Source organism: Saccostrea echinata, unplaced genomic scaffold, assembly GCF_033153115.1.
Source record: "Saccostrea echinata isolate AGI-Se365-2 ecotype Australia unplaced genomic scaffold, CSIRO_AGI_Sech_v1 ptg000029l, whole genome shotgun sequence".
Taxonomy (NCBI): domain Eukaryota; kingdom Metazoa; phylum Mollusca; class Bivalvia; order Ostreida; family Ostreidae; genus Saccostrea; species Saccostrea echinata.
This window is the reverse complement of record NW_026889778.1, coordinates 5336684-5360515: the sequence shown is the minus strand read 5'-3', so window position 1 is coordinate 5360515 and position 23832 is coordinate 5336684. Positions and strand designations below refer to the sequence as shown.

Genomic DNA, 23832 nt, shown 5'->3' with positions numbered 1-23832 from the left:
GTAGCTATTTGTTTAAATCACTTGAGTCATCAAAATAAAAAAGTTCATCAAACCAAGCTGAAAGAATGCACATATTTTTGTGTTTACATATTGGATTCACGGTTGATTAGGTAAGATACCCAGTATGCATCACGGGTAACCTTCGAAAAGAGAAGTGTGATAAAACGTTTTTTTCTTATCTATTTCAATTGTTATATACCTTTAGCAGGTAAAGAAACGGTACACCACACCAATGCCTTGGTATAAAATTTAAAGGGATATATGTCAATTTTTGACAAACGTGCACTCTAACAACAAAACAGTCTATGAACTGGTTAAAAATGGCGACTTTGGTGAATATATTACCGACATTGATTTTAGCAGCTCTTTTTGCTTGTTCAGGTAAGTAATATAGCAACATTTATTAATTTCTTTGTAACATTGCCATGATTTACATACAGTACTCACAACAGGTTTAGATTAATATACATGTATCTACATTTTATGCATGCTCTTTTCCTTTTATCGTATGTTTTCAAAACAGAAGTCTAAAAATAACTTTAAAGATATCCATTAAACTATACTACTTTGGATATGATAAAATACAGTAATCAAATAAGTAGATTTAAACAGAATGTTTAAAACATATGAACAAGTTTCATGTTTGAACGTAGAATAGTTCCATGACAAATTTAATAAAACCCATGGATAAATATATTGGTAAATATATTTGTTTCTTTTTTGTTTTTCTATCTTTCCTCCAAACGAGTGACTGCCCTTTTCGCCTGCGTGAACTTTCTTCCTTTTGTAGAGACATTAGAAGCTCACTCATGATAAAATATCAAAAGTTAGTAAGAGGATGACTGCTGACTCTAAAGTAAGGTCATTAAAAATCAACTTAATTTCACATGGCTCCAAAGTGGCTGCTTCTTGTTAGACTATAATTTTGTATTGGAGGAATGAAAGACACGCATATTTAACACAAATACTAATTAACCATAGAATGCAACATGATCATTTGAATGACGTTAAGGCCTAAGATAAGGATTTCCAGACATGGTCATATGATTTAGATAAGATTTTTCAGAATTATACATATTTCAAACCGGTCAAAGGGGTTTGCTTTCTCGTCCATGGCACCTGCACCTGCATCTAATGTGTGTAGATATTTCCTCTGCTCTCAATTTGTTTTGTTTAGTAGGTCTTTAGAGCATGATTTTTGTTCGATACCTTTACATTTTATTGCAGATACTTACTCTTGATACTTAAGGTAATGTTCTTGATGAATTTATGCTTGGGGGGAGTCAAGACTGTTTATTGTAGCATTTTTAAGCAGATTTCTTTGTAGGCACATTTTGAAAAGTGGTTGTTTTGAGGTTAGTATATGATGTGAGACCTCTGGTTAACCGGGTTTTTAAATGCAATATTAAGGTAATGAATAGTAATCATGCTCAAAAGAATCAATAAAAATTGTCAGCAGAGCAAGTACGAACCTATCAGAGATGGATCAGGTACCAGAGATAAGTAAGCAGCCCCTGTCGACGGGTCACGCCAACCGTTCTCTCATTTCCATGATCGGGTAAACGGAGAAGTCTATAGTCTGTTCAGTATGAAAATAATGGCTTTACGTTTGTATGAAAGATGTTAGACAACTTTCGACCTAACAGCAAAATGTATTTGAAAGCAAGGTCATTGTTTCGACTATAGAATTTGACTCAAGAACGACAAAGCCATGATTGGTCATATTCACATGGTAGCATCCTCAGGTAGCTATAGTGTAGATTCAAGTTTGTTCAAATCATGACCCCCGGGGATCGGGTGGGGCCACAATGGGCGATCAAAGTTTTACATAGGAATATATAGGAAAAATCTTATTCTCAAGAACAGCAAAGCCATGATTGATCATATTTACATGGAAGCATCCTCAGGTAGTGTACATTCAAATTTGTTCAAATCATGACCCCCGGGGATAGGGTGGGGCCACAATAGGCGATCAAAGTTTTATGTAGGAACACATAGTAAAAATCTTTAAAAAAAACTATTTCTTAAGAACAGCAAAGCAATGATTGGTCATATTTATATGGAAGCATTCTTAGATAGTGTACATTCAAGTTTGTTCAAACATGACCCCCCGGGGGGGGGGGGGGTCGGGTGGGACCACAATGGGTGATCAAAGTTTTACATAGGAATACATAGGTTAAATCTTTAAAAATCTTCTACTCAAGAACAGCAAAGCCATGATTGGTCATATTTAAATGGAAGCATCCTCAGATAATGTAGATTCAAATTTGTTCAATTTATGAACCCCCCCCCCCTCCCCGAGCCACTTTATATTTAAACTTTCAACCTTTCAAGACTGAACTGATTTCTGCTCTTTCCTAGCCATAGTGCTCAGGTGAGCGATGTGGCCCCTGGGCCTCTTGTTATTATCATCATTATTATTTCATGAATAGAGGATTGCCTAAATAAGCATTAAAGGTGGTCTGCTTCGAAGATGAATTAAAGGGTCTTGTTAACAATGTCACAAAATGATCATGATTTAAAGGTTAGTTGTTTGTTCATCCAGGGTTGGAAAATGGACTTTTAATCCAGACACTAGTTTTGCACTTTGTGATATTTAAAAAAAATCTAGTTTTTTTTAATTTGGTTTTAAGCATTCAGTATATTAAACTAATAATCAGTAATATGATTTTGATTTTTTTCATGATAGATCAAAATGTTTGATAACGAATTCAGTAAAGAAAAATCATTCTTCAATAGTAAACAAAATATACAAAATAAGGGGGAAGATGGACATCGTTAGAACCATTTTTTGACGTTTTTGAACAAAAATACTAAATAATTTACAGTCAAATCCAACATTACAAGGTAAAATCTTTACTGGAAGTTTACTCTTCAAATATATTTTCTATTTTGTGTGTGTTGTTTTTCAATTTTTAGATACCGTGTTAGCGGAGACGACATGTTTTATCAATGATTTACTGGACACGGCATCTTGTCCTGGTCCCTGTTGTGCTGGGAGATGTTGCGAGTATGTATTCTTTTCAGACCTGACACTCAATCGTAGCTATAGACCCTTAATTAGAAGATCCTGCATATATTAATTAATGCTGTCAGTTCAAGCTGCAGTTAGGGGATAAAATCATTAACGTGTAGAACGTAATTTAATCTCTTTTTCATAGTTCAAATGTTAAAAACTAAAATAACTGCAAATTCAACACTTGCACATGCAATGCAGTTAAATAATTCAATAATTCTCCATAAATTCAATTCTAGTATTTAAAAATATCAGATACCTAGAGTTCTGGAAAATGTTCTATCAAAATCTTTTAAAAGGTTTTCTTTATGTCACATGACTATGTAGCATTATATGATCTTTTTGCATAGACTAGTTTAAGATATTTATTTGTATACAAAGTAAATTGTAAAACAAAAATTGAAAAAAAATTGATATTGTTTATGTTCTAAATATTTATTTCGTCATTTAGTCTGTGGTAGGACATTTTTGTCACTTTATTATTCAGACTTTCAGAAAATACTAAAGGAACAAGTTGAAACTTATTTCTTGATTGAAAATAGAAATCCACTTCTAAAGTCTTCAAATATTTATGTCAATGCCTTTGCTTTTTGCAGAAATGGAGAGTCTCCGCCTCCCCCGGGGACTAGCACTATCTGCTGGGATCATAACACGGATTATTATCTATACTGTCCCACCGGATGCTGTGAAAAAGGCACTCAGAACGAACGTTGTTGCACGTAAGTAACAAAGAATTTGTAAATCAGGGACCATTTGCAAAGTCCTCAAATTCTCATTTATCAATCATTTCAATTTGTTACGTTTATAAACATCCCTAAATATATTTCAAATCTTTCATTATTTTTGAATTATATATAACACCTAAGTGCATTTTTTTTAAATATAAAATAATTTAAAAAAAAAAACAAAACAAATTGCATCTCACGTGAACGTATTTTGCTTTATCTTGCAGACAAGAGGAATCTCCATTTAACAGAATGCAGAACTGGTATGTCTTGATCTATCAATCTTAAATTTATAACAGTAAATCCATGTTCACAATGTTTTGTAAATGCTAGGAAGCAGTAATTGAAGCTTTATTTAGCCTGCTGAAAGAAAAATGCCATATTTCAATTTAAAAAATATAATTTTGTAATGCAGTTTTTTTTTTTTATTTTGGTTAATTATCAATTCTTATTCTTCAGAAAGTTTCTATAGAAACTACCAAAACACTTGAAAAAATCATAATTATGGTTTCACAAAAAACATTCAGATTCAAGAAACAATTTGTTTTGTGTTTCGTAAAACCACTCTCAATAAAAGCAGTCCTACGTTATTGTGTATATTGAAGGACACTAACTCCGAAGCCAGATTCCACCCTCTGTTTCAACAACAGCAAGTATCCTGCAGATTTTATTTATTGTGAACATGGTTGTTGTGGGGAGACAGGAGGACAGTGTTGTAGGTGAGTGGAACCGTTTCTCCTACTACTCTCTTACTATACAGTGTGAAGGGCCGGGGTTTCAGCGCTTCACTAGGAATTGCAGATATATTCAAATTGATTTTTGAATGAATGTTGTTTAACGTCCCTTGCAAAAATTTCCATTTATATGAGATATCACCTTATACCGGTGAAAAACTTCAAATTTAGACCTATTCTCGGCCATTAAGCAGTGAGGTTTCTTTAATGTGCCAACGCCTACACGGAATGTACGTATTAAGCTCATATCTGAAAGACATATATATTATTAAATGAAATATATGGAGATAACGAACAGTATTCAAGCTCAAAAGTCCATTAAACAATACAAAATAGGAGCAGAGCAAAACATCAGAGTTGGGATCAGGTGCCATGGAAGAGTAAGCATCACCTGCCGACCGGTCACACCCGCCGTGTGCTCCTTGTCATGATCGGGAAAGAACGGTAAAATCCGTCGACAGTTCAGTTTGTAAATAATGGCCTAATAATTAGTATAAAAAACGTTAGTCAGCATTTGACTCAATGATAAATTGGATTTGCTGACAAGGTCATTGTATCGACCATAGAACTTACGAAATGATGACTTTAAGCGAGACTGCTGATATTCTTGTTTCATCAACTTGTTTGTCAATAATTTACCTCGTTTTAGAAATTGTACAATCGTAAAGCATGCTCTTGCGTATCGAATCAACTGAGAAATATAAACCCCGTATGCAGGTGATGAAGGTATATTGCTGCATAAGTAAGGGAAGTTGACGATTGAAAAGTTAAAGTCATCACGTTTATCATAAAGCTTGGTTGTTAGATTACCATTAACGCCTTTTTCAAGTAAAATATCCAAATATGAAACAGATGTGTCAGGCTCTGTGGTGTCTTTTATCTCAAGCTCACCGAGATATATCGTATCAACATAAAAATGGACATAACCATTGTTAATTGACAATACGTCGTCGATATATCTAAATGTCGAGTTGAAAGCTACAGCAAGTGTTTTCTTCTTTTCACGCATAAAATTTTGGACAAATTCTGCTTCATATGAATACAAAAAAGGTCTGCTTATAACGGGGCGCAATTGGTACCCATGGAATTTCCAGTAGATTGTTGGAAGACTTGGTCTCCAAAAACCACTTGGATATTGTCAATCAGAAACTCAAACATCTTTTTAATGTCAACTTCAGAGTACTTGTGTGTACAGTCAGAATTTTTTTTAACAAAATAATTTTTTGCAAATTTCTAATGACAAGGTAAGTAAATTTACGAGTTCCATTTTTATTGAAAAAGCAGCTGTCAATGATATCAAAAAGCCTGGACTTAAATCTATCGTGGGGAATGGTTGTGTGTAAAGTTGAAAATTCGTAAGTTTTTAAGCTGTTGATTTTGGTAAAATTTTGTGATTTCAAATTTTCCAAAAGTTCCTTGGAATTTTTAAGTATCCACAAATAAATTGTTGCACAGTACTCTTGAAGCGTCTCCTTCACTACTGGTAATATCTTAGTGAGGAGTAAAGAAATAGGCTTGGTTGAACATTTACTGGAACCCGCTATGTATCTTTGTTTGTAAGGATTTTTATGGAGTTTCGGAATCCAGTATAGATATGGTAATTCAAATTCATTTTGGTTGTTTGGAATATTAAAAATATTCAAAACTGACATATGCTTTTGAAGAATTTCGTCCTTAGAAAGGAAACTATGAGTATAAGTTGGATTACCACTTGTAGAATTAAATCTAAGTTCCTCTAAAATACATTTAATATAATGAGCCTTACAAACAAAGACAATGTTGTTACCTGCTTTGTCAGCAGGGACCAGTACATACTGATCATGTAATCCATCTAATTGTTTTTTCACTTCTGGATTATTGAATACAGAAGGATAGATGGTTCTCATATTGCCCCTCAATCTTTTAATGCGCGATTTTAACATACATCTGATACATTTAATCCATTAAGACAAAGTGTCAAGGTCTTCTTTTTCATGTCAGGCCCATCGCCTGGCGTAATCCTCCACAGAATCCATAATATTTATGAAATTCCGACGCCAGTTGAAGGATCGGGGTTCCCTATATTTAGCACCTTTTAAAATTAGTGATCTAAGGTCCTCATTATTAACTATATTTACGTCACCAGTAATAACGTTTCCAGCAGGACTATAGTTACATGTATAGGGTGAAGAAGAACATGAACACGATGGAGGAATATGTTTCAGATGTTCGATATCAAGGTCCTGTAAAGTTTTCTTGTAATTAAAAAGTTTGGAAGCAATAGTCGATGTATAATTGTAGTAATGAAAAACGAATTCTTATAAGGTGAGTATAGGATGCTGTATGGGAGCTCGATGTGCTTGATGGATTGACTTTGTTTATGCAACCAAATTTCAACTTAGATTGAGACATAATAGTCATAGATAAACCTATACTATCAATGAACTAAAGAAAACCAGAAAAGTTTTCCTAACATTGATTATCTCCAAATATGAAATATAATCAAAATGGTAATCGTTTTTCTTTCTGATACCGAGTGTTTTAGTTAGAAACAGTCTCTACATATATCTTCTTACAGACATGGGTGAGAGTGGGGCCTCGGTCAAGATCTAACGGTTGTCCTACAGGTGCTATTGTTCTATACTGACAATGATGGTCCATAAACTTTTTCTTCAAATTTATTATCAATTCATGTAAATCGTGTGCATTTAAAATATCGCCTATTTCATAGAAGAGGAAAAATGTAGTGTTTGTTTCTACCTTATTTTTCACCATACGTGTTTGACAAAATTGTGTTTTTATCGTTGTCATACTGTACTTTTAAATATGGGTGATTCAAAAAAGCGTTTGCATATACAAATTCTGTAAAAACATAAATCTACAATTTTCATATGTTTACCGTTGTGTCATTGATGAATGAAAAATTTACAACTACAAACATTCTTGGTTTTGTATTCTTAATCAAAAATATCGAAGCTGCAGGAAATAACCATGCTCTGAATTTTACTCTTTTCATATGGAAGGCATAAAGAATATTCTAGATGAGATATAATGATTAGCTTTCTCTTATTGAACAGAGCTCATTGCTTGCGGTGTTCTCTTGAGATTATTTCTGCATAAGAATTTTGAAATTAAAATATACAATTCAATTCCATTAAATCAAGGAACATAAATTTTTGAGTTGCTGAGAAAAAAGGTTAAAAAATAATTATAAGTCTGCAACTCTCATTATTTTAAACATCTCAAATTCAAAAGAGGAAATAAAGCATTATACTACATGCAGTCTATGTTTTACAGCACACTGGTGTACTTGAAAACAAACTCACTTTGATGTTACGAACACCAGTATTGTAACATTTATTGATTTACTTATCATTCTTCTCTTCATACTGGATTATGAAATATAACGTTTAACACTATCTTATTCAACATCATCTATATTTTCTACTGATAAAAAATCTTCTTTTCAAAATGAGGTCATTCTTTTATCTCCAGGGAAGGAGAAACCCCACCGTCTCCCAAGCCAATCGAAGACAAATGTTACCATGGATGTACCCACGGCTGCTGTGGGACCACCATGAGAGTTCGATGCTGTGTGTAAGCCCTCTTTCTTTAAGGATATCCACTCCTCAGTCAGAAACAAACATTCATGACATCAGTATTTTTAATTAATTCTCAGAATGAAGTTTAAAATTGACATTTTTTTTTTTCATGCAACAAATCCATTTCATGCATATTACATGATTCCAGGTTCTTTGGAGTCTTAGAAACAGTCTTGTAAAATGTAGACATTTTAACCCCATAAAAACTTTTCTTAATTGCATATTTAGAGAAATCGTTATGTTATTTGAATATACATAGTATGTATTATTTCTTTAAAATTGATCATTATTGTTAATCTTATTTAGGAAAAAATTATCAAATCTCAAATATATTTTTAGGAATCTTGTCTTCGATACCAACGTTTATTTGGATGAAATGAAAGTGGAAATGATCTATGACATCTTGCAATAATATCACATGCATTTTTGCACTACATATTATATAAAAATTGAAATTAATAGAAGAAAAAATACTGCATAATTACTTTAAAAAGAAACATGCCTGGATATCTATAGTTTATCAACCTGAATTATATTTGTTGACCAATTTTCAATTGGAAAATGCATAATTGGTGCTTTTATACACATTTCCTGAAAATACATTCGAGATTTGATTTTTTTTCCCTGTAAGATATGATTAACTATAATAAGGATTAACTATGAAGAAATAAAATGCACATATTCACTTTTCTGTGTGACTTCAGTGAATTTTTGTGAGCATTTCCAATATTACTTACACGTACCTGCTTATTTTAGGAACATGAAAAACAACAACATTAAAGTGCCAAAAAATTAAAAGATATATTTGCCATACATATCTTCATTCTTTCACTTACATTTCAGTCCAGGTGAATATGGAACTACTACCCGTCGTCAATTAACAACACGGAAGAGGTTAGTGAAAACAAAGAACAATGGTTGAAAACACAAACAAATGCGGGTTTCCATGACATATTTTTATAACTATTAGAATAAAATACATGCATCTCTGATAAAATAAAAATTATATTTAAGAGAAGAAAAACATGCTAACGACATTTAGTATTTAAAGTTCACGTAATAGAAAATAAATCATGTTCTGTTTACTTAAGTGATGTCACCACACAACACCCTGATTCCACTTTCTGCTACATTAATGAAGTCCACGACTATCGCCATTGTCCACTAGGGTGCTGTGTTGGAAGATGCTGCAAGTAAGAGTTTTTTTTTCAGTATTATACTTCAATTTCTTGTGTTCTAAGTCCAGTGAATAATTAAAAAAAACATACATACTGTAAACCAACATTCCCGAATCATTAGATTGAAATCAGTCTGGCTTGTTCTCTACTGGAATTCATTCTAGAAGAAATGCTAATTCATCACTTTCATAATACTTTTCCAGGGATATTAATGCTTCAGTAGAGCATGCATGTTACACAATAACTTACATGTATTCCTTGCGGAGAGTATTTTTCAGAAAGTGACCAATTGTGCGATTGATTGATTCATTTGTTAATTAGTCGAATTTTACACACATATAGATATATATAATCATTTGAAGTAGAGGTGAACTATTGTTAATGAATGCTAAATTAACTTGTACCTTTATCAGAAGTAGACCCTGTGGTGTGTTTTCCACAAGTTTACTCTTTGTTCACTATTACAATGAACATTTATTTTTACTTTGCTCAGTGTTTGTCCATTGTCAATGTTTAACCACGTTTTAATTTGTTCAAGACACTTGCTACATACAAACTTTTTTCCTGTCATAAAATACAACTAAATCTATGCTTATTTAAGTAAAATGAATATGTTTACTTGCATAAAATTAATTTTTCGAAGTTTCTCATTAACGTCCTTAACTATGATTAAAATAATGGCAAAAGAGAAGATATTTAAACATCACAGAAAGTCTACAATTCTTAATGCTTTGATTATTTGATTATTGCATCATTTAAAACCAAAATAAGTTAGAGAAATATAAACCAATCCATGCATTCAGTTATTTGTTTGCAGTATCTGTCGGGAATATTTTCGTTATAACCTATTGTTACAGTGAAAGTGATATTCTCCACCCAGGGGAGACGATCTGTTACATCGAAGCTGAACAGAGTTACCGTTACTGTGGTTATGGCTGCTGTAACGGAAAGTGTTGCAGGTAATGTGTTTAGAAAAATTACGAAGTTGTATAGCATTAATAATAACATGTCTCAAGCATAATGCTTCTTCTTTTAGCAGAAAAAAAATTGGGAAGTATATATATTGATCTTGCAAAGCGAATTTTTTAAGTTTATATCGTTATAGTGACATACATTATTGAGGTTAGGTTATTTCAGTATAATATTAATGCCAATATCAGCTTTTTGAGTTACAAAGCAAAAACACACACAAACAAACAAAAAACAAACAAAAAAAAAAAAAAAAAAAAAAAAAAAAAAAAAAAAAAAAAAAAAAGAAGAAAATTAATGAATCCATGTCAAACATTGAATCTCATTGATTTTCTTTTGCTAATTTAAGCCACCCATCCTCCACCATGTGCTGGATGAACAATATACACGATTACAAGTACTGTCCAATGGGGTGCTGCGGTGACGAATGTTGTAGGTTAGTCCTTCTTTTGTATCATTATCACTCATCGCAAATAAACTTGATATTCTAAACTATTATGTATACAATTTATATACAAGGAAATTTTTTGAGCTATCACTTGAGGAATTACATATTAAATCATTAGTAGAGACGGCAGCACGCAGCATTCAGACTCGACTTTGTGTTTCGATGATAAGAAAGAAGATTATGTATACTGTTCTCATGGGTGTTGTGGAGGCAAATGCTGTGATTTGATCTATCAACAAAAACAAGGCCATCAAATGTATGATACAGTTATCAGATAATTAATGATTTAAATTATATTAAATTTAAAGATGTAGCAGATGGTTACCTATAAGACAAAGGGAATTCTTTGCATAACGATTAACTGGGAGGAATCTCTTAAAACAAGTAGCCATGCAGTTTTGATTATTTGGAAGCTCATAACCTCAGCTAGATTTGTTCTTAAGTTGTATTCTTATCTTATCAAATGTGTAGTTAAATGTTAACACAAATACTTATATATGATCAGATCTGCTGCCAGCATCGCCTTCATTGTCTTAGGTACAATTTGTACCCTGGTTATTGTAGTCGGGCTCGTCGTGTACGTTATTTCCCGCCAGCGGGGACTTCCAGGAACTCCAAATATCATAAAAACAGTGCATTCAGTCCCAGAGCAGAATGCATATGTCTGTAAGTCTGAGTTTCAAGTTATTATTACTTAAATCAAATATGAAAGCTGGTATTTGAATCTTATAGCGGAAATAATGAAAATGCCTCAATGGTATCTTTTATTGATAAAGTATTACATGTTTTTACTGGTTTTCTGGGAAATTAATTTGTTTCCTTCAAGTTTACTTAAAGTGTGATAAGTATTCAGGGAATTAATTCCTTTGAGATATAAACGTTTCCTATTTTGAACAAATGAATCTTAATTAATATCTTAGATTATAAGATTATAAGATCACTGGCCATTGAGATAGTGAAATGTGCAGGGCCATATTTTTTAACGTTTTAATTCAAATCTCAAAATGATGCTACTCACAAGTTTTGCCAAGATGCACATAAATAAATGTCTTTAATAAAGAGAGAAAAATACATGCCCTTTTCCATATCACATCCTGTATAAGCCCGAGATACCATTATCAGCCAGAGGGCTGAAGGCCCGAGGCTGATATTGGTCGAGGGCTGATACAGGATGTGATGTGGAAAGGGTATGTTTTATTATGTTTATTACATACTTTATAATAAAATACAGCACATATCAACCTGAGAAAAATACAAATAACTAGAAACTCATTGCGAGCAATGAGAGGTCTTCCGTCCGATTCTGAAAAAAAGAAAACTCAAACTGAAAAAGTGATAAAAGAAATTCAGACACTCTGGAGATTTAACCCTCGTCGTCAGCCTGAAAATCCAACGTGCTAACCATTAACCATTCCCTTATTTGCATTACTTTCTGTCACGACCGGAAGTAACGGCGATACAAGATTTTGTCACGATTCAAATAAACTGATCACTGACTATCAGTCCTGAAAGTTTCAGACTTCAATCGTTTACTGTTGCCGAGCAATAGACCGGAAGTTGACGTTTTATTTCCGGTGGAATCTAACATATTTCAAAACAGCGAAAGAGATGCAATCAAGTGATGCAAGTTTTAGCTTAAAAAAGAAAGAAGAGAAATAATATGATTGCATCCTCTGATCTAAATAATAAAACAGGTTTTGTAATCCTCAGAAAAAGTTCTATCATTTTATAGTTGCATATTTAAGATCAGAGGTTACGCTCTATATTAAATATCGAAAAATTAGCTTTAAAAATTGGTTTGTTTTGTAGAATTTTTCACGATATGAGGAAAATGTCGCATTTCATGACGTCATAATGCATTGGCTAGCCAGAAAATTACGTCATTTTGATAGATACGCAGTCATCAAAGGTCTAAATGATATTTAATGCATTGTCAAAGAAGTTTCAGTTTTTCTGAAATTCACAGGGCCAAAAAAGGCCCTAAGTGGACCTTGTTCTTTAATATTGATACCACTACACTAGCGCAATGTAGCAGCCATCATTGATGTTTACCTTGCACTCATTCCCTGGAGTAACGAGTGTCAGGCAGGTTAATCTTTATTTCTTATAGTGTGGAATTATAGGATGAAAACTTGCCAGCTAAATTTTGTACAAGTACTAGTAGATTTACATCGGATTTGTTACTTGAGTTTTAACAATAACTGATAGCAGAGAAAATAATCTGTTACTGATAAAAACTAAAAAAAAACTATTGTGTTTACTTCCTTTATTCTTTATGCATTCAACTTTCTATTCTATGCAATTCCAAATTCAGACATGTCCGTGTAATCTTTTTCTGTACTTCTACACTACTGCATCAGACCATTTGTGAAAGGCGGGTCAAGATACATTATTTCGCGCCAAACGTCACGAGTAAATCATCGCGCCTTTTCTTTGGAATGTGTCTTCAATTGAATAAGAGTACGTGATAGCTTCAATGAAATTTTTAAAAATATGTTGCTGTAGCCTGATTTTCGAGTCTAAGAATGTATATTTATCACACTGTACATATTACATATCGTATACGGGCAAGTAACATAAAGGCAGCACTAAGTTTTCTTACACATTTTATATTCCTCTTTACCCCCAAAGTGGATTATTCCAATTAGTAACACATTAATGAAAAGACTGGAATGTTTCGCAACAAAACACGTCTCGCCATATGACGCTCAAGGAATCTGATACCTATTATGTTCTGTAACTTGCATCTATAAAGGAATATTGCCCTACTAAAATCAAAGAAAAATATCATTGAAGTTTATTTTTCTCTCATTTGAAATTGCTATATATGTTATTCAATCAACATGAGAAAGTAACAAATTCTACTTTCAAAATACAATTCCGCAACTCTCCAATTTATGATACAATTGCATAGGTATCTAGCTACATATACATTTGCACCAACATGTTTTCCTCATTTTGTCATATCACAATTGCATCTATGCACATTAATTAGTGCAAAATTAAACTGCAAACTCTTTATGAGGGAATAAAAAGACACGCTGATATTGTGCCGTCAAACACCGCTGCTCTGACGTCTAAAGACATAGCCCCCCCCCCCCTTAAGATAAAATCTTATATTTGAGCCCCAAAAAGTGAGAAAAAATTCGGAAATTCTTTGGATTGAATCCAGATCGCCCACTAGAAAATTCAACATGCTAACAATTACACTATCAAACACCGTCTCTTAAAATTGAAAAATGATAAATATTCAGAGTATGGGTTAATCAATTTTTAAACAAACTACATATTTAGCATTCTTGTAAAACTCTTTATTAAGCCTATCAACATCATAAAAAAATATTGAAAAACAAAAAAGTTCAAAAAATTACCCTTTTTAAATCACTTCCTGTGACGACCGGAAGTTACGACGACACACGAAATGTTTCCATCACACATCTACAAACCAAATTCTATCATACTTGAAAGTTTCAGACTCCTACCTTTAACAGTTTCTGAGAACATTCATGGACTAGATTTTTAGTGGAAAAAGTGAAAAATCGTAATAATTCCCGACCGGAAGTAAATTTTTCCAAACTTTTTCAATATTTCAAAATGGCATGAGATAACAAATCATTCCTGAAAATTTGGCTGAAAATGAACGAGTAGTTTTTGAGATATCGCGATTTGAAAAGGTCAGAAAAATAAAAATGAAAAATAATAATAATAATAAGAAGAAGAAACAGTAGAATCACTATAGGTCTTCCGTTGAAAACGGAAGACCTAAAAATCATGGACTGACTACTGACATGTAGCTTATTATATGAAAGAAAAGTAATTTAAAATTAATGATTGATTGATTTAGTGTTGTTTTACATCCCATTCGAGAATTTTTCACTCGTATAGAGACGTTACCATTTACCAGTGAAGGGCTTCAAATTTAGCCCTTTACTCGGCACTCAGGGACATTGAGCAGTGAGGGTTCTTTATCGTGCCAACGCCTACCGTGGCACGTGGCCTCTTTTTTAGGTCTCATCCGAAAGACCCGCAACTTTCACTTCAAAGTGCCTAGCGCTTGGCGAAAGAACAGTTGCTACCTATTTTTAATTTAAAATTAATAAAATGTTAACAAAAAAATAGGTGTATTATATCAAGTACTTTTTTAAGATTCAAACTACTAGGGTGTGATATAAATCCGTATCAGCCCTGCAGATCTGTATCAGCCCTGGAAGCTGATACGGCTATTGTGACGTCAGGCATATGTCAAAAAACTGTTTTTATTTCTAAGGATGTAATAAACATTAATTCTATCCAAAAGAATTCATACGTAATTTTAAATAAAGTTGCTTTAACCATGAGATTTGAAACATATTATATGCTTTTATCAGAATTGATCGTTTTGTAGGTCTTTCAAATTTAGAAATACTTTCAGTAAAGCGTTTTAAATTTGTATTAAAAAGCAACCCTTCAGCTAAAATCTGTTATGTCTGTTTGATTTGGAGTCATTTTCAATTAAAAATTGTCATATCTACGTACCTGTATATAGGAGGGAAAGGATTAATAGAAACAATTCATAATTCAAATTTTGCAGATATGAGTTACATATTTTACATTTAACCTTTTTTGATGTGTGACAGTAATTAATGAAGACTTCTTTTCCTTTGTAGATCATGAACCATATCAGAAAATTTAAAGCATTCCAACTTGCATCATTCATGAATTTGATCTGAACCAACCATTCATGACTTAAATGAACATGCTCTATTATATTTACCTACACAAAACTCTTCCAGTAATCGGTGAAATGCTATCTTCTTGCCAGAAAGGATGTTGAGAGCCAGAGAAGAGTACTTAGGAGTAGTTTTTACGATGCTAATATTTTTATGCTAATATACATAATATATATTTTTAAGTGTGATTTTTGATTATTTTACCATCGACTCTTGAATCAAAATTGATAAATTTAGGAGTTAAAATGTTGTAGGAATAAGGATATTAACAAAAGTTATTTATCTGAAATAACTAAATCAACTTTGGGTACTTTTTTCTCCTATCTGTTTGATATAAACATTTATCATATTGTATATATTTTTCTATTATACTATTAAAAAATCACGTTTTCTGTATGAAAAGTATTGCACTCATATTACATTTAAAATTAAAGTCTTCGTGGACTTGCAAAAATCATTCAAAGTAACAATTCTTATAATTGTTTTCAAAATATTTTATTTTTCAATAGTGAATATAAAACTCCCCAACATACATGTACGGGGATTCTTTTTAACACCACATAGAAGGGTATTTTAAATATTACTGTATGGAAACCAAGGATCGCAGAAAAGAAACTTTTAACATCAACCAAATAAACATAAAAATTTTATAGAAAATTACTGTGTATCATTCACCGAATTTTGTCACGAAGTGTGTTCTATTTACAGCTAGAGTTTTGATTTAAAAAAGTAATCTATCATTACCTTTGTTCTTTTTTTAATTGATTGACTAGATTCTCTTAACCTTGAAAGATCAAGTGGTGCTTTGTAGTCTCAGCAGAAGAAATATGAAGAAGAGTTAAGATGTTGAGGAATCTTTAGATTCCAAGAGATAAAAAGGCAATGACTCAAAAATAATACCTACTGAACTGGACAAAGCACTACACGTATTCAAAACCGGAGGTTTTCAGGCATATTTTGGACATCTCTTTGCAAAATTACATCCTTGTAATTTTAAAACATATATAGTTTGTATTTAGACAAACAAATGAATAAACCTGCTAATTTAAGCAATTGGTCAAAGACATTTTATAAAATTTTCAAAGAACTCATACTATGCGTTTTGCAGCAATCACAATAATTGAATTAGAGGACTTTGCTCAAAATTTCACTCAACCATATTCCAGACCACGTTATTTCTTAAAGACCCAATTTTTTTCTTTTGAGAAGCTATGCAAATGACTATGAGAAACTTATACAATGTTTTTCTAAGGCCAGAACAATGTCTATTCATGTTATGATTTTAAATGCTTTACAAGAAGCACTAGGTGAAAACATATACCTGTCCTAAATATAAAACAGCTGAATACCAATACCAGTCCTAAATATAAAAAAGCTGAATACTAAGCAGATCAATATTATAGGTTATATATGGCCTAAAACAACATCGAGAAACGGGCGAGGAAATTGTTAAAAAGAAAGGTATGGATTACAAAACGTAAATTTGGTTTAATAATAAATGAATGCCATATTTTAATTACTTGTACATGTACTTTGAAATATATGCATTGAAATATCATGAACCTACTTTCGTTTTGAATCCATATCTCCTAACGAATCAATAAATAGCACAGCAAATACTTGGTGAGGTTTGGAGAAATTAAGTAAAACTGAAGATGCATTAAATTTTGTTTTAAGTTTTAAAGTTGTTTTTAAAAAGTATACTTATTTTATCTAATTCACGCATCCAGCTCATTTTGCATTCCTGTTCAAAAAGGCAGACTGCTAACTTGAACATAATTCCGGTGAAGTTATTGCAGGTTATTACAGGTATCATTATCTGTGCAGTTTAAATATCGATTGGACATTAGATGATATCATGACTTCGTAAACCCTGTTTAAATTGTAAACAGACAGATGTATTCTAATAATAAACATTACGACTGGTGTTAAAAAACAACTGCAAAGGTAAAATACACGAAAGGATTTTTTAATTCACGACCGGAACACATCACATTTTTTCTGGTGATGCTCGAAAGACACTGATCAAGAACATCATATTTTAACCTATTTACAAAGATTCATCTGAAAAACCAACACTGAAAGACAGACCTACAGACAAAAGATACAAAACCTTCAGTCCCCTATGGCATGTCAAACGTTTCAATGTTCAATCTTTTCCATTTGTATTGTATTATTTTCCATTTGAAGTGCATAATATTCCATTTATATTCTATAATTTTCTTTTGTTTTGTATAATTTTTATTTGTATTTTATAATTTCTATAATTTTCCATCTGTATTCTATAATTTTCTACTTGTAATGTGAAATTATACAATACAAATGGAAAAGATCTAATATTGTTAATTTTGACATGCCATAGTCCCCCGACTTAACCGTAAAGAACTTGTAAGTAACTAGTAAAAATTTATGAGCATTTGACAAAAGCTTTCACTAGTAAATGTTTAAATACCTTATTATTATATTTCATGATTAATCATTCAGGGTGTTTAGTTTGTATAATACTGCGATAAAATTCAAGCGTTAATAAATGTAAGCTACTTAGCTGCCTCTACCAATCATTTCAAGGAAACATCTTTGATGTCATAACGTTTTGTTTTCAGATTTGACATAAAAACAGTGATACAAAAGGGAAATGGCTAAAGGTAGTGACGATGAGAAATGGGCACAAGATGTTCTGAGGTGTGAAATCTTGTGCTCGAGGTCCAGTACAATTGTATTGCACTTTCTGTCTGGCCTAGCTAGAGGCCGAGTTGTCTTTAAGCCATCCAGCCGAGAGGCCGAGTTTATTAAATCACAGAAAATGCCAGAAAATTTACGACTTGGGAAGGAAATACAGAATAAAATAGACGAATTAGACGAATTTCAGGCAACATACAAACTTAGAATCTTCAGGGTAAACAATGGCACGCAGCAGTGGACAATCTAGTACAAGAATACGAAGATGAAGAAAGCGACTTGAGAGAGACGAGAACAATTTGAAACCATTTCAACAAATGCAAAACAGAAGCTGAAGATTCATGAGTCCAAAGATATTTCTAAGATGGAAAATTTCCGCTTTCCTGATTAGGTTTTTCCAGACCTAATACTTTGGACAGGTCCAAACTTTGTTCCAATCAATGTCACTACGGACATTTTTTCGGAACTTTGACAAACAGCTCTGTCAGATTGTATATGGCATAGCTGGACTCTTCAACCTCTCCACAAAGAAATTTAACTTCGTTTCCGATTACAAACATATCGACCTGCACATGACGTGTATACATGTGGAAATCCTCAAAAAATAAGAAGTTTTTACCAGCGGTGAAAGTAAATGTATAAAATGTACAAGGTTTATGAAATGACTGTCCTCCTATTATTGAAACTAGAAAAATCATTTTAGTACACTTCTCTTCCTCCATCTGATCATAATTCAAAGATCAATGGTTCATTAAAATTTATGACACATTGCTGATCATTATACATTTATAATCTCATTTACAATGTGATACGACAATTTCTTGACAAAAAAATGTAATAATATGTTACATGTACTTTGGAGCTTAAAGGTGCTTAGACACAGATTTGAAGTTAATATTTTCTCAAATTTTCTGTATAATATCATGACTTATATATTGCAATAGCATTTCACACGAAAATATAATTAAAAACTTATTTTTAATTAAATTATTGGAACTACCAATTCCTGGACGCGTTTGATTAACACATCCTTGCACTTTCACAAATTTTATCTTTATCCTTAATATTTAAGAAAAGAAGCGATTTTGTTGTGTATTAATGAAAAACATTACATCTATAATCCAGAAAATTCAGAGTAGAAATGTGCGAAAGCAAACCCCCTCACTAATATCTTCAGCCCGTGCTCAGTGTTGTGTACAGAGTTTAACAAATTGAATGCACCCGTGAAACGTAAACTGCTTTTGTAAACAGGGCAAGAGTTCTGTTATTGTTAATGTTTACGATTCATCGGGTTTGTTCAATTGCTAAAGTTTGCACACACCACTGAGCACGGACTGACAATACTGTGAGTGGGTTTTGCTTTCGAACATTTCTACTCTGAATTTTCTGTATTATAGTTTGAATATTTTTCATTAATACACAACAAAATTGCCACTTTTCTTAAGTATTAAGAATAAAATTAGAATTTGTGAAATTGCAAGGATGTGTCAATCAAACGCGTCCAGAAATTTGAAGTTTCAATAACTTCGAGAGGAAATAAGATTTTTATTATATTTCAGTATGAAATGCTATAGCAACATATAAGTCGTGAAATTATACAGAAATTTTGAGAAAATATTAACTTCAAATCTGTGTCCAAGCACCTTTAAGGTCAGATAGACATTTAAATCGTAACAGCCACAATATATTCGACTGGCAATTGCAAACCACGTAGGGCAGAAAGACCACATAACATGTGATGAGGTGACCACACCGGACACGCATACTCACACACTGGTCTCACCTGCATGTTTTAACTGGCGATTGCCGAAAGTAAAAAGAAGGTTTTTTCTACAGCATATTTTACATGCACATCCCATTTCAGGTTGTAGCTAATGATTACGCCTAGTAATTTGGCTTCGTTTACTCGTTTAATTTCCTGACCCTCCTTGATCGGACGAGGAATCAGCTGCTTCTTTCCAAATGAGATCATGTTCTTTTGTCTCAAAAGTATTGATGTACAGTTTTCTCTAGGACCACTTGTCAGCTGTTTGTTGTAATTCTGATGGTTCTTTTGTCAACTCGACATTTGGAACGCTTGTTTTAGGTCGGCCACCGCATGAATGAATAATTCTGGGCTGCACAATATTAATGTTCCTTGAGGCACTCCTCCATTGATTTCTGTCCATTCGGATTTTACATCGTTAGTTTTCACTCGTTGTTGACGGTAATTGGGTTTGTTTGTTTTTTTGTTTGTTTGTTGTTTAACGTCCATCTCGAGAATTTTTCACTCATATGGAGACGCCACCACTTGCCGGTGGAGAGCTACAAATTTTGACCTATACCCGGCATTTAGGGCCATTGAGCAGTGAGGGATCTTTTTCCTGCCAGCAGCTACTGCGATACGGGACCTCGGTTTATACGGTCTCATCCGAAGGACCTGTCTCCACGTCCCACAGTGGGATTCGAACCCGCGACTTAAGGATCAACTCCTCACTCCGCAACTCTAGAGCGAACGCTCTGACCAATGCGCCACGCCGGCGACTAGACAACTTGACGGCTGGATAAAAAGCTTCTAAACCCAATCACTTATACCTGAAGTCTATGCCGTTGTTTTCTTTTTTTCAATACCTTATTGTTATCAATATGATCGAAGTTTGCTGAAATCAATGCGCAACATTCGAAAAAAACTTTTAACTGTCCTCGTTGGCCTCGTGCGCAGGCTGTAGAATCTTAAGAAGAGTGTGGGTGGTCGAGCTTCCACTCCTAACACCATATTTGTTAGGAACGATGTTGGGACATGCTAATCTTAGATGTTGTAGGTATGTTTTTTCCATTAATTTTGCAAGTATTGGTGTGAGAGATATTGGTCGGAAATATTTGGCAGAATTGATTAAAGGGTTTACTTTACGTATAGGGACAACATCCGCTCTCTTCTAAATTGCCGGAGTGAAATTTTCTCTCAGGGAGCTGTTGGATATAGCGCATACTGGTTTTCGATGGTGTTTGAAAGTTATTTCAAAATCCAGTGTGGAATGAAAACGAGGCCCATAGCTTTGGATATTTTGATGCTCGAAAGCTGTTCTACCACTTCATCTGGTGTAATGATGAATTTGATGGGAATTGGTCATGGTTCTGCCTCATCCTGACTTTTACGCGGTTTCAGATCCTAATAGACACTGATGCAAACTCATTTTTTATTTTGTCTGAAAGCTTTGAGAAGTTTCCTTCAAATCTGCTGTTAGCTAGATTTTGTGGGGATCTAGTTTTTCTTTCCCAGTCATAAGAATGATTCTACTTTTTTTTTCCACCACTGTTTTTGTCTGATCTGCACATTTCTTCTACAGTTTTTCTGACCTCAGGCGGTTGATTGAGTTCCTTAGTTGGTCATAAGGTCGGGAGCGGAATACAAAAAGATAGACAATAAAGCAGAACCTCATTGCTGTGGATTTTGGAGAAGCGGAGATGGGAGATAAGATGCTGATGATTTTACTTCATGATTAGATCATTTCAGTTAGGAAGAAATCTGAACGATAAAAGATGTTTGAAGCCGACCACGTCCAGTTGTTAAACCGCGCACATTTCAAGCTGAAGGTAACTGCAGAAGCGTTTATAGACAGCATTAGTTAAAAGATCAACCTTGGTGACTCAGTTATGGATGAGGTAACAATAAACATCGACAGAAAAACGAAGTTGGTGTTAAAATTCAAAGTAGGTGTCTTCCTTCCTCTCCATACCAGTCCCTGATTTCTAGTCCCTCTCTTCCTTCAAATGTCTTTCAAGGCAATGTCATTATAAAGTATAGTGCTCTAAAGACGGTTACTATTGAATTGATGTCATTTGTAAATCCACACCTCTTTAACTGAAACCTCATTAATAGACACAATTCAGCTGTGGGTGATATATTGTGAATCATGAAGGATATAAATTTATCCGACTTATTTATAAATACATGTAAATGACGAAAACTTTGACTTCTTTAAAATCCCTCGTCATTTTAGGTTCCCTTGAAAGTACATCTTACCATGTTGACTTATTCTAATTAAATGTATTGTTTTGTTATTCTGCCTCCTACACGTCCCAGTTTTGATAATTTTCGATAATTGAAAGCCCAGCACCCCTGCTATCAATATTTTACAAAATTTAAGAATTTTTTTCTAGAGGTTTTGATGGAAACTTGCAAACGTGTTCCGACTGTCTCACATCAAGTGATTGTCCAGCACTCTGTCCAAAACAAAATTCCGATTGTCCCACAAGAGATATAATTATCCAACAAGTACAATTCTGATTGTTCAAGAACACGAGGTCCGATTGTCGCACAAGAGTTCTAATTGTTCCAAAGCAAGAGTTCTAATTGTTCCAAAGCAAGAGTTCCAATTGTCCCAATACAATACTCGTAGTTCTGATGGTCAAACATCAAGAGAGTTCCAGTTATCCTACAACAAGAATTCGGATTATCACACAACAAGCGTTCCCATTGTTCAATAACAAGTGAATTCTGATTGTTACACTAGAATAGTTATTATTGTTTCTGATTACAATATTTCTGATTGCTCCATGAATTTCGATTGTCCCACGATACTAGTTGTTTGTTCCGATTGTCCCACAATAAAGGTTATGATTGTCCCATCTCAAAAGCTCTGATTATCACACAAGAGTTCTTTTTGTCCAACGACACGAGATCAGTTCAGATCATGTCCCTCGGGGGAAGGGTTGGGCTACAGTATGTAATTCAAAGTTTTTCATAGAATATATAGGAAAAATTCTCTCAAAATCTTCGTCTCAAGAACTACTGGGTCGGTGGTGGAACGATAAAGATCCCTCATTGCTCAATTGCCCTGAGTGCCGAGTATATAGGTCTAAATTTGCAGCCCTCCACTGGCCAATTGTGGCGTCTCCATATGAGTGAAAAATTCTCGAGAGGGACGTTAAACAACCAACAAACAAACAGAAACAAAATCAATTTTGTTCAAGTCATGATCCCAGGGGTAGGGTGAGGCCACAATGGGTGATTAAGTTTTACATAGGAATATATAGAGAAATTCTTTTTTTAGTTCAGTTTTGAATATTTTTAATATTCCAAACAACCAAAATGAATTTGAATTACCATATCTATATTGGATTCCGAAACTTCATAAAAATCCTTACAAACAAATATACATAGCGGGTTCTAGTAAATGTTCAACCAAGCCTCTTTCTTTACTCCTCACTAAGATATTAACAGTAGTGAAGGAGAAACTTCAAGAGTACTGTGCAACAATATATTCGAGAAGTGGTGTAAATCAGATGTGAATACTTAAAAATTCCAAGGAACTTTTGGAAAATTTGAAAACACAAGATTTTACCAAAATCAACAGCTTAAAAACTTACGACTTTTCAACTTTATACACAACCGTTCCCCACGATAAATTAAAGTCCAGGTTTTTTGATATCATTGACAGCTGCTTTTTCAATAAAAATGGAACTCGTAAATTTACTTACCTTGTCATTGGACATTTGCAAAATTATTTTGTTAAAAAAACATTCTGATTGTACACACAAGTACTCTGAAGTTGACATTAAAAAGATGATTGAGTTTCTGATTGCCAATATCTATGTGGTTTTTGGAGACCAAGTCTTCCAATAATCTATTGGAATTCCCATGGGTACCAATTGCGCCCCGTTATTAGCAGACCTTTTTTTGTATTCATTTGAAGAAGAATTTGTCCAAAATCTTGTACGTGAAAAGAAGAAAACACTTGCTGTGGCCTTCAGCTCGACATTTAGATATATCGACGACGTATTGTCAATTAACAATGATTATTTCCATTTTTA

General features: G+C 33.3%; 1 protein-coding gene across 2 annotated transcripts; it reads left to right on the top strand.

Annotated features, from left to right (window-relative positions):
* The first annotated feature begins 158 nt into the window (after positions 1–158).
* On the top strand, positions 159–16103 carry LOC133194385 (keratin-associated protein 9-1-like). 2 transcript variants are annotated; one of them, XM_061330349.1, is made up of 13 exons: positions 159–381; positions 2920–3010; positions 3613–3735; positions 3969–4004; positions 4347–4460; positions 7950–8051; positions 8900–8950; positions 9148–9249; positions 10092–10193; positions 10553–10639; positions 10773–10907; positions 11157–11317; positions 15298–16103. In XM_061330349.1, the coding sequence occupies exons 1-13, from the start codon at positions 306–308 to the stop codon at positions 15321–15323; spliced, it is 1206 nt and encodes a 401-aa protein (XP_061186333.1). In that variant the 5' UTR covers positions 159–305; the 3' UTR covers positions 15324–16103. The 2 variants fall into 2 exon arrangements, with proteins under 2 accessions (XP_061186333.1, XP_061186332.1); XM_061330348.1 differs by having other exon boundaries at positions 160–381; positions 10770–10907.
* The last annotated feature ends 7729 nt before the right edge of the window (positions 16104–23832 follow it).

Excerpts from the sequence above, each read along its gene's own strand:
- LOC133194385 (XM_061330348.1), top strand. The coding sequence starts at position 306 with ATGAACTGGTTAAAAATGGCGACTTTGGTGAATATATTACCGACATTG. Across the intron at positions 4,461-7,949 it reads ACAGGAGGACAGTGTTGTAG|GGAAGGAGAAACCCCACCGT; the intron begins GTGAGTGGAACC and ends TTTTATCTCCAG. Across the intron at positions 9,250-10,091 it reads TGTGTTGGAAGATGCTGCAA|TGAAAGTGATATTCTCCACC; the intron begins GTAAGAGTTTTT and ends CTATTGTTACAG.